The sequence below is a fragment of the Pteropus vampyrus genome, unplaced genomic scaffold (assembly GCF_000151845.1).
Source record: "Pteropus vampyrus isolate Shadow unplaced genomic scaffold, Pvam_2.0 Scaffold43, whole genome shotgun sequence".
NCBI classification, from domain to species: Eukaryota; Metazoa; Chordata; class Mammalia; order Chiroptera; family Pteropodidae; genus Pteropus; species Pteropus vampyrus.
In genome coordinates, this window is record NW_011888824.1 from 10,287,073 (window position 1) to 10,299,427 (window position 12,355).

Consider the following 12,355-nt stretch of genomic DNA (forward strand, 5'->3'; position numbering starts at 1 on the left):
ATGATCCTATTTGATTTTCTTTATTCTCTAGTGATTAACTTCATACATAGTTATGCAAGAAAAAGTCTCACCTGGCATTTTATGAAAATCCAACAAATAGAATGTTGAAATAAATAAGGGGGAAAAAAAGTCTCACTTTACAAAAGTAGATGGTATTGTGCTTAAGGCATTTTCATGCCCATAGATGTCACCAGGAATGGGAGCTTCTATGGAAAATTCTTAGGTAGAAAATGTTTTAGTATAGAAAGTGTATTTTCATTATTGCAGTGTGGAACTTTGTTCATACATTGTAATGATTCAACAAGTACATTTAAAAGCCTTTGCAGACAGAATGTCAAGATTTGATTATGAAGTGACTAGGAAAAAATTATTTTAAACATGTTTTGGTGCCATTTTATGTGTTTACACCATTTTGATTGGGGAAATATTTTTTCTGTTGTCCTTTAATAGGCCATTGGTTTCACATTTTACAGATATTATTTGCTACTTGTTAGGGGAGACTAATGCCCATAGCTTGTGCTCAAATTTCTTAGGAGAAGCTTATATTTAAAACTTATCATAAAGCAGCAAATGCTCCATTAATGGTCCTACATAATGAGAGCCCCATTCTAAAGAGCTCTCAGGTTTTGGAATATAACTGAACAGATATTAAAAACTGACAAGAAAGCATTTGTGAATTGAGAGAGGCTTGTCTATTATCCTGAACGAGCTTCAGGATACTGGAAGGGAAGTAGGCAAGAATATAAAGAATACTTCATATGCATTTTAAAATTCTTATGTCCCAGTGTTCTAGAATTCTGTATAAAATGACAACAAATAAAGGTGTTTCCCACGTAATTATGTGGAATGTTTCCTAAATTAATTACATAGTGCCTAGAAATGAGTCTAAGCTATCTGTGAGCTACAAATAATTTCAGAGTATTCACTTTTAAAGTGAATGGCTACTGATTTACTATATCAGTACTTTTCCCCTTTTTTAATCCAAGATCATAATCCAAATGAGATAAAAAGACAGGTATAGGGCGTATAAATTTTAGAACTATAGAAAAATTATTGCTACTATCTACCAAAAGGGCAGGACTAGCCTTTCTTCAAATTATGTATCACAACCCATTAGTCATAAGTCAATTCAGAGTCAAAACCAGCACTTCCAAAATGAAATACAGTAAGATGCCAGAATACACTACACACAATAAAGGTGCACTATAAGGGTGCATTGCATATTCATGAAATTGTTAAATATAAATGCATTCTTGTTATGGGGTCATACTTAAATTTTTTTTACCATGGATTATACTAAAAAAGTTTGAAAACCACTGCCATAGACTTTCTTGGTAAAACTAGAAACCCCAAATCCTAAAACCAAAGGGTAAGACCACATGGAAGCCTAAGGTTATGTAACAAATGAGCAAATGCATGCATGTTCCTCAGACTTCATGAGCTTTTTCAGCTCAAATGATATCCTCATTCCCTCTGACGTACTCACCCATCTCTTCCATGGCATAAGTAATTTGTTCATGTTTACCTTCTCAGGATACAGCTATTTGTGATGATCAAAAAGGGGAAAAACAGTTCTAAACCTTCTAGCTATAATTGATGCCCCATAAATGAGGCTAAACAAGGGGGAAAAATTAATAGTTTCTAATATTTGAATTCTAATTCTATTGTAATTTTTAAAAATTATCTTGAACCATAACATTTTTAGTGAGTTTTTAAACTTGTGAAAATTGGCTGTTTATAAATTGATATAAAAACCTAACTCTTAGATGTCAATACAAACCAATATTATTATTAGTCAGAATAAAAACTCAGCCATGAATTGCTTTATTTGTAATTTGTCTTATATATGCTTTATTTATAACAAGCACATATCTTGTCCTTGTTATATTAATCACTGAGCTCTTTGTTGGAAAGTATTTTATTTTCATTTTAATATTTTAACATTTTCTTTTAATTGCAATTAGACAAAAATGAAATTTTCTTCATATAGTTTTAACAGTAGGATGTATTTTGCTTTTAAAACTTATGAACTAGTTAGTGGACAGGATGTTAATAATCTGGTATATTAAATTTCAAAGTTTAACATTTAGCAAAATTTTGCTTCACAAGTTCACTTTTTAGAATGACAGGAAATATGTACAACTTAGATTCCATATTCAAATGCCCTTTTTCCCTTCCTCAAAATAAAAGCTTTAAAAAGTGCAGTATAAAAGTTTTAGTTATGAAGGCACTGCATAACTCTGCATCATATGGCTGATGTCTTGCTTAGCAGCAAGAGTAATGAAAATATTCTACACTTAATTTAATGGAGTGTCAAGAAACTTTTGAGGAAGGACCTAGCTCTCATCAAAGAAAAAGAACCTTTTGGCCCATTTAATGCTTTCCAAGATTGCTTTAAAAAAACCATCTGGAAAAGCTATCTAGACTATATCAACCACAAATATGCCTAATCATATTCTGCATGAATGTCAGGGGATATGAAGGAGAGTACAACATGTGTGAAAATATATATATGGAGAAGAGTACTACATGTGTGAAAATATATATATTTCCAAAATAGTAACTTATCTTGTTACGATAAAGCTAAATATACCTTTCTAAATCCACTGTTTTTATATAAATGCTGTCAACAAATGACCTGTCAAAACAATTTTAAAGAGTTAAGTTTATAGTTTTTTTATAAATCTAATGAATAGATCTAAGTCATTATACTCTCCTATTCTTAAACTTAGGGAGTTTATATCTGCTCTTGACGTGTTGAATTCACGGGATAATAATGCTGTATGATTCAAGGAGTGCTCTGATGTCCTAAACTGTTACAAAAACAGAAACCATAACCAGAGAACTTTATAAAGAATTAACGATATTTGTTATTACCTTATAAACCAAATTGAATGCTAACATTATGTGAACTGTAACAGCCACAGGAGGCTTCAAGATGGCCTGGAAAATCAGATCCTAAAGTTCTTGGTAGCATATGGTTGACTTCCAATCTCTTCTTTAAGGACATGCCAAAAAAAAAAAAGGAAATTTGCCCCTTGAATTATAAAACCAAATTGTGTTACTATAGGAAAAAACATTTTAGTTGAAGTGAACTTTGTTCTTTTGAAGGCCAATAAAATAGTGGTCCAAAGATTATTGTCCAGGAGGCTAAAACATCTTTACAACCTGGTCTAATGATTCATATTTCTTTATAAGTGCTTTAATTACATATAGAGAAGAAAACAATATATATGTTTTGATCAGATTAGTTTCAGAACAAATAAAATAACACATTAGAGAAAAAAATTACTTAAAAATAGTTGTATTTATATTCCACAATTTGCTCAAATACTGGTTTTCTTATAAACTTTCTACAGGATGTTTTTTTAAACAAATTCTTCACATTGTGTCTTGACTATGACTTATGGAATTTCAGGGAAATAGTTCTGTATGTTTTTATAGCTTAATTTGTACTAAAAGGATGGCAGGTAGTCACATGCAGTCCATGTGGGATTCTAGCATGACATTTAGTGAGTTTTCTGACGTGGACCATCCCTTTGATGCTGAAGGTAATGCATCTGTTGAAAGAAGTGATTGTAGATTTGGATTACTGCTCTCTGCATCTTCTAGTTTTTCTGTGTTGTCTTCCCAGTTAATGTGGAATCTTGTGACTCTGGGATTAGATGCCAAAATGTTCCTTTGAAGCTAGAGGAAGAAGGAAATATATAATGATAAATACTAAGAAAATTAGATCCTCATACACAAATAGGAGCTTAACAAAATGGTTCTATTAGCACTCCAAAGGGCTACGTTCACATATGTACAAAGGTATAAGTCAAAAAAGCACTTCAAACATAACTAACAAACAAGGACTAGGGCTGCAGCAAAGAAATTATTTTATCCTAATGGAAACAAGATATGCAGAATCTGAAAGAATTCATCCACATCTTTTACTAGCCAACAAAATATCTACCTACCTCCTCAATACTTCTGTTTCATAAAAGGGAATCTTCTTTTTTGAAGGTGAATGGTTCAAAAGATGCTTTTTTTTTTAAACAAACAATATGCTCTTTAGATTGATGTGGTATCTCTTCAGTAATATTTTCAAGGAAAATGAAAAATTTCCCCAATATAAATGTTATTGGTGGTTTCCTAACTTTTAATTATTATGGCTCATTGTCAAAAAGAGTGTTCTAGTTTATTCTCTTTCTCCTATACAAGGCACCATATAGGTAACTAATCAGATCAGTGGAAGGTCTTACACCAGGATAAAAAACATTCTAGTCTTATTTTATCAGAAAGAACATTCCATTTTACGCCTATGTAATTTTTCTTATATGAACTGGCAGGTAGTGGTGTGTTCAACCTCAAAAATCACCAGTCATAAAAACTGTTAAAATTCCAATAGAAAATCATAAAGTACTAAGTATTGAGATTTCAGTTTCGCACTCAGAAGCTAAACTTGTTTTCCATCACCAGAAATATTTAAGACCTTTAGTTTAACCTCTAGGAATAGCAGATAAAATAAGGCATATAGATGTTCCGAGAAAACAATGTTCGCATGAAAAACAAACACAAAACTTCCCCCCACAATTTTGGGAACAGTTACAGACAAAAATATTATGGAATAATCAGTACAACAAACATGAATTTGAATGAACAGAATCATGACGTATAAGAAATGCCATACAGAAAGCCATTAACAAAGGTCTGTTTCTTACAGGAGACACTTTCAATTTCTTAACATGTCAGACTCTCAAGGTGCCTGACCAATATTAATGACTAATGACTCATCTGGAGAGATTTGAGGTCATCCATTTGGAACGATTTAGTTTGCCCAGTTGGTAAAAGGACCTCAAATTTACTTTGTCTCAAAGCCATTTTCATAGTCTACTATGAAATGGCAACTACTTAAAAAACTGTATAGTAAAAGAAAACGCAATAGTCAGAACATTACCTTAGAAAAGTCTGGTTTTACTGGTGGATTTTCCCTTAATTCTGTCTCAGTATATTCATTATTTACATAGTAGCCAACTCTAATAAATTCTTGACCTCGATAGGTGCATGTAATTAGCACAACGGTGACACCTACTGCATCTGCATCTGGAATGAGTCCTGGATTAGGTGCATCAGCCTAGAATAAAAAGAAAAGAAACACATCACAAAAGACTGTTAACTGAAAGGAAGACTGGAGTTCTGACTACCTTGTGCACTATCAGTTGAGGGCACACCAACAAAAACTTGAAAATCATACTGGGGAAGGCAAATGCTCATTTCTGAGACTGATTTATAGCCAGAAAATACAGTTCCCATGTTTCTCCACAGTATACCTAAGTACCCTGAGTACTTGAAAGCATCGCTACTTCTAGAAGAAAATAAATCTGGCTGCAGCATATTGTCATTTATGAAGGATTATGCAATATTCAATTATGAAACCTTTCAGAAAATATAGTAAACATATCAATAGTCTTATGATTTTAACCTGTCATAACCTTCAGACCTAAATTAGTTTATTACTACGAGTACTACCAGCATTAGCTATCTAAGCACAGATGTAGTCCTAATCCTTCACCAGGTTTTAAAACTTCAGATAACCCCCATTTCTAAGAGATAGAAATCTCAGTTCTTTAATTTCATTTACAAGGCCCTTCACAATTGTCTCCAGCCAACATCTCCATTCACACTCCCTGTAACTCCGCACCCCTTATTCTTGTTCTGGAATTACACAGGTTCTTTAAAATGCAATAATAATCTCTCATGCTCTGTGCCTTGCATATACTGTTCTCATGGCCTAAAGGTCATTCCTTAAAATTCATCTTCTGAAGTTTGCATCAAATGTATCCTTCTTAGTGAAACTCTTTCTAATTCAAAAGTTAGAATAGCAATTTTTTTTTGTGCACTCATATTACTTGACACAAATTCTCTACTAATGGAAGTCTTTTTGTGCTCTCATAATACTTGACACAAATCTTCTACTAATGGATGTCTAACAATCTAAATAGGTTTACCTTTCAATCTTGCCTGTGATTCTAAGCTTTATCTTGGGCAGGAGTCCCATCCAGTTCATCTTTATAATCTCATGTCCGGCACAGCTCTGGGCACACAATATATACACAGTATTTTGAAATTCATTCATAACTTAGTTTCTGCCCTGAAGTGGTTTATGATCTCTTTGGAGAGATACCAGAATGGGGACAGAGAGTCTGTCCTGAGAACATGCTGTTTATCTTAGAGATCCTGTGCACCCTCCTCCCCAGAGGGGTTAGGTTACTTCCAGGGTACCCAGAGATTCTAATCTACCTGGAAGTGGGTAGAGATGGGAAATAGAGACTTCAGTATTGCTAAGGAGCTGTCCCCCATATCGCTTCCCTTCCCCTCAGCAAATTGGTTCTAGGCATGTTTGTGTTTTAAAACTTGTTTGGCAAAGGATTCAGCTTGAGCAAATTCAAGTAGAAAAACCTGTAGGCCTCTCTGATCATTTAGATTGGAGAAGTGATAGGCAGAGATCTTTAACACACTTATGAGAAAGGCATGTTTATTATGAGAGGCAAAATCATGGCAGACAAGAATACTATGGCAGTTTGTTTAAGGCACAGAACAAAAACTGTATTTTAGTCCCTTTTTGCTGATAATAGTACATTTTGTAAAACACACGGTCAGCTGAAACCATACGATCTAAATCGAATACGCTTCCTCTGTGCTTTTGAAAAACATGTGCACTGATACCAAGGTAAAACCAATGGACAATCACTAGAAGCAAATTTTTTTTTCCTATAACACTCCCAAGCTTTTAGCTTAGAGTGTTCTTAACAACAAACACATAGAAAAGATTTCTAAAGGTTTGTTTTGAAAATGGATTAGCAAGTTTTTATAGTAGCATAAAAAAGTATATCACTACATGTCAAACTAAGTTTCTTAATATGTCATAAATTATTATCGGTCAAGTAAAGGGTTCACCAAGCTTGTAGGTCAAAGCAAATACTGCTTCTTTATATGACAATTTCAAGAAGCTAAAAGACTAAAAGTTTAGTTCTAATTATAGAAATAGAGCACTATTTGTCTTAAATTCTATGAATGTTCTTATGAGGTAATATATTATCCATATTTTATAGATGACAGGAGTGTCTGAGGGATGTTAGGGAGGCTGTCACATGTGCCTAACAAGCAGTGAAACAGGATTTGACCTAGGTCTATAACTGCAGTGCTTCCCCCTATACCACTCATTCTCCTGTACCCACATCTTTCACCAAGGTTATGCACTCACACAACTCAGGTTAACAGCACTTTTAATTAATAGATTTGAGTCTTCTAGTTAATATATTTGAGCTTTTTAAACCATTTGTTTAGGTACCGTAAATTATTTCACACTTGTTAATAAAAAGCACTAAGGCTAGGAGACCAAGATTCTGCATTCTCTATTTAGGAGAGGGGAGGGAAACGTAGCAACTCTAAAGGTACCATTGGTTTGAGTGATTCTTGGCCTATATCTGACCAACAGTATTCATTTAAATTGGACCAAAACGTGAAGTGAGAAAATGGGGAGTCAGGGATAGAAAGGTAATTTTCTCTCGGGATAAAGGCTCTTCAGTGGCTTCTATTTAACTGATGAGACTCTTTGTATAGAAATACTTGTAACAAAATTAATTTAAAAACTTGTAGCTACTTTTTGGACTATTATAAATATTTCCCTCTAATAAGGATAATTGGAAATTGAATAGTTTTATACAACAATTTAACATGAATTAAAAGAAGTAACACTTTTGAATCAGAAGATAATCTGAAGTCTTTGCACAGATCCAGTATCTGAGAACATGATTTATATTAGAATTTCCTCTCACAAATAATAAAGTAGTAGATTTATAACAGTAATCCTCTAAAAAATGTGTAGATTAGAGGCTTTAGTAAAGTGGGGCTTCAATTCCAGTGACCCAAGATCACACAGTAGATCTCTAGTAACATACCTGTTAACCTAGCTTAATTATGTTGAAATAAAGTTGTTTTTGTTATATTATGGCTGAAACCATAACATGAAGATGCATATTACTAACTATACTAGTTAGTATGCATTTTGATAGGGTTGCTAGACAGCTACCCCCTTGAAAGTCTGATACTAAGGGACTATTCACAGGAAGAGCCTAAAATTAACCATCATGTGTGCCATGACACAGTATAAGGTTTACTCCATACTGTGCAAACCTGGAAGTAAATATCACATCAACATCCCTAGCACACAAAATCGAGAGGTGGCGTTCCTTTATGACACAGTGACTTCCTAAAACATAGAAGCAGATAAAAAGTGAATGCAGCAGAAGCAGTGATTTAACCCCAAAGGGATAAAGACCATGAGATATAGTCTGTTTAGAAACATATTTAGCATACCAAGAATAATCTTACCTGAAATACAAACATATGCCTTCCTGCAGGAACAGGGCCCACTAAAACAGAGTCTAAAACTTGATCGTATTCTTCACTTTCTGCAGAGCCCACGTAGATAATTTTCCATTCCAAGTCTAGGGTTAAAAAACAAAACATTTCATATTCAGTAATTACATTACAAGATGACATCAGAGACCCTTTTTATGTCCACTTAGTTATTTACTGGCTGCTAATATTGGCTTCTCATAACAGAAAAGCACTGAACTACTTCTTAGGAAATTCTTACCTTTCGTACCCAAGTTTCTCAAAATGCTCTTTCTGTGAAACACTGGTTCATGCATAGGGATCCTCAAAAAAGACCAGAAACTTAGGAAATGCTTCATAAAGCACACTGGCAGAGTTAAGTGTTTTGAAACATCTTTTAATAAAGACCAGTAAGGTTAAGCCAGCATTTCCCAAATTTATTTGGCTATGGAATCCCTCCCCCACCACTTCATTCGTGTCACATTTTAACAATTTACTAAACACTTTGGAAGGACTACCTCATATTATGTTACACAGGTCCAAATCATCAAAGAGCTCCAAAGTGGAAAAATCCAAAGTAGAAAAAAGCCAACTTCCCTGTGGCTCAGAAGTAAGGGACTTCAGTTCATCAACTGACACAGGACCACAACCAGGTTTTTTCCCTTGTGTCATGCAATCTTTAAATTGGGAAGGGGGAACCAAAGATCTTTTACCACTTGATACACGAGTATATACAGTAAGAACAGGCATGAAGAGGAACAAACAAGACACATTGAAGTACAACCCAAGACATTTTATGTAATTCAGTCATATACAGTTCAAATTTTATTGAGCACCTCAATGTGCCCTTTGAGGAGAACCCAGAGATGAGTAGAAAGACTGATCTTTTGAAGGAGCCTTCTCTTTAGAAGAGGAAGGAAGAAACTCTACAAATACAGGTCATCTGAGACCTCCTGGGCCTCTTAGGGTGTTTAGCACTGTGTGTCCTGCCTCTTGGATTCACTGCACTGAGACTACATCAGCACTCCCAGGGGGCTGTTTCTGGGTCACTTGTGGAGAATCTAGTTAGTGCCACTATGTGTTGCCTTTTTTGTATAATTGTGTAGATATTTTTGTTCATTAAACAGATACCATAAATAGCATAGCAATACTACTTATTCCCATGGTATTTATAAACTGCAGTTTATTGAACTAAATAAAGTATAAGGTTTATACTTTCTTTTATCAAGTCAGTAATCATTTCTGAGGACCTGTTATGTCATGGCTCTGTCCTAGACTAGACCATTTTATTTCCAGCTTCCTGCATATTTCCAGATTCAGAGTCCTGCATCTGACCTCATTAGATTATCTGTTTGTTGGTGAAGATTAAGAGAGGAAATAAGCAATATAAATATCTAGTCAGAAGAAGCAGCAAGTATAGAAGCCCACAGGTAGTAAGGTGCTTGGCAAGAAAAAGGAAGGCCACTAGGGCAGGAGCAGAATGAGCAAAGGAGAAAATAACCCACCATGAGATTAGGGGTGAGAGGCATGGTCAGATATGCAAGGTTTTGCCATCATAAGGACTTTAGGCTTTTACACTGAGTGGCATAGGAAGCTACTGGAGGGTTTTGAGTGGAGTGACATGATCTAACTTTCATTTCAGAAGGATCATTTGGGCTGCTATGTGCAGTATAACCTATAAGAGAGCAAGAGAAGAAACAAGAGGCCATTTTAACAATTGAGGCAAGAAATTATGGTGGCTTGGACCACATGCAGCCATGGGTGTGAGAAGCAGTCAGTCTGGATAAATCTTGAAGATAGAAGCAGCAAAAGTCACTATTTTTTGTGAGGATAGGGGAGGGAAACAATTAGGAGTTAGCTTTGGACATGTTCAGTTTGTGATATCTACTAGATATCTAAGTGGAGATAATGAACAGATCTAGTCAAAATTTGGAAACTATCAATAAGTGAAGCCTTGAAAATAGGTAAGATTTCTAGGGAGTGAACTTTGGGGCTGTCCAAAGTTAAGAGGTCAGGGAGATGAGGAAGAATCCATAAAGTAGGTTACAAAACAAGTGGCCAATGAGGTGGGTAACCAAAAACCCAAGTGGCATAACTTTTAAGATGGGTGTGAAGGTTATTAAACTAGCCAAGTGAAGACTAGGAATTGTCATGTGGAGGTTTTCATATTTTGTTCACTTCATATGTATTCGTACTACTACATACAGTGCTCTTGGCCTAATTGGTATAAGTTGGCATCTTAGGACTGACAGAACAATCATGACTTATAAACCTTTTATAAAATACTATGTGCTGGGCATTGGTCTTGCCACGTCACACCTGTTGTTTACACTTCAACAGCTTTATCATATGGATTTAATTACACCTATTATGCAAGCAAGAAAGTTGAGGTTCTGAGAGGCTAAGTAATCCAACCAAATTCATGCAGCTAGTAAATCAAAGAATCAGAATCCAAGCTATGTCTCTGCAACTCCAAGGCCTGAGCTCTTTCCAAAAATGTAAGATAATTTCTTCCTTTTCTAGCTCTCAAATGAATAGTGGAATAAAAGAATTGCAGGGAGAGGGGAGACATGGGTGAGGGCAAAGGCCATGGGGAAATAATCTAGGCTGTTAACTCAGGGAACACCTATACCTTAATTTTTATGGTTATGGAATGCCTGCTGTACAGTACTTATTTATAAATCAGCCATCAGTTGTATTCTTAATTTTTTTTAACCTAGCTTTCATTCCCCTGCCCCTTGTATTGGAAAAAGGGATAGGGTCAGATGCTTTACACAGGTTATCAGTTGAAGGAGTTTATTCATATATTTAAAAAGTTAACAGTTTCACTTAAACATAGTAATCCCAGCCTACATGTAGCTCCATTTGTGGTGGGAGTGAGAGAAGTCACCATGGGAATTTTAAACTAATTACACTACTTGGGAAGACCTGTGGTCTATTGGAAAGTATGTAATCTTTGGGAATTAGAACAAGCCTGAAGTCTGAAAGTATGAAGCACCATACTCAATTCTGGTACATTGTAAGTATTCAAACTGAGGGTAGCCTAATTATTATGTTGATCAACTTTTTTTTTTTTAATGGCCCCATTCAGTAGAGAAGCAGAGAACCAGAAACCTATAACAAAGACAGCAGGAAAGTCAAAATTTATACAGAAGGCTTGGTGACTGACCATCAGATCAAATATATCCAAGGCCTCTAACTCCCTTGTCTGACAGAAAAGACTCCGTTTAATCTGTGGATTGCTGTCCTACCCACTGTCATAAGCCTTATATTAGAAACAACTAAATTATCTTAAAAGGAAATACTCCTCAAGGCTTTTTTTAAAGCAGAGTTACAAGGCAGAAAGTGAAAATATTTGGAGGCTATTAAAAAGCTAAAGTATGAAAAATGGTTGCCAACCTCTGCTTAGGACTTGAGACAAAATTATAATAGGAAAACTTCTCTTCAGAATATTTGGTAGTTTCATTTCAATAATAGATTTTTAAAAGAACTACAATAGTATAAAAGTATGGAACTTCTCATAAGCCTTTGCTAAGTAAACGCAATTTCCTTAATTCACACAGCCTCTAGGTGGAGTACACAAGCATGGCACCTTTTTGAAAGATTCCTTTGCAGCTTTGGTATGACTCAGCTTAAATTCTTTTGAAAAAATACTAAATGCCCAGTCTAGGCGCCCTAGGAAGTGAAGTATACAAGTGGACGTATCGTTGACATTAGTGCCGTAAAATTTCTGATGTGATTCAGTTAGGTTCTGAATAGATCCCAGTTAGAAATGGAACATAGTTCTGCATCCATGATGGCAGGTTTCATCCAACGTCAAAGCCCTGTAACAACATCCTTTATAACTGGCTCCTAAAATAGAAAGAATCACTTGAAGAATACTTATAATTTGAAGAATTTCTAATGCCTAAAACACTAAGTTGGGATGGACTGATCAGTAGTTTCTCTTGTATTTACCCATTTTTATATGCAA

At 34.9% G+C, this 12,355-nt stretch overlaps 2 protein-coding genes across 7 annotated transcripts in view; one reads left to right on the forward strand and one right to left on the reverse strand.

Moving 5' to 3' along the window:
* Positions 1 to 12,355, forward strand: part of MCM9 (minichromosome maintenance 9 homologous recombination repair factor) — a 67,387-nt gene that overhangs the window by 16,182 nt on the left and 38,850 nt on the right. The gene's annotated exons all lie outside the window — the stretch shown is intronic.
* ASF1A (anti-silencing function 1A histone chaperone) overlaps positions 1,824 to 12,355 on the reverse strand; it is a 12,789-nt gene continuing 2,257 nt past the window's right edge. Inside the window, exons 2-4 of the mRNA XM_011358777.2 lie at positions 8,377 to 8,492; positions 4,940 to 5,116; positions 1,824 to 3,687 (exon numbers count right to left, since the gene is read on the reverse strand). Of these exons, the coding sequence (XP_011357079.1) occupies positions 3,475 to 3,687; positions 4,940 to 5,116; positions 8,377 to 8,492 (506 nt within the window). The 3' untranslated portion in view covers positions 1,824 to 3,474. The remainder of the gene's footprint in view (positions 3,688 to 4,939; positions 5,117 to 8,376; positions 8,493 to 12,355) is intronic.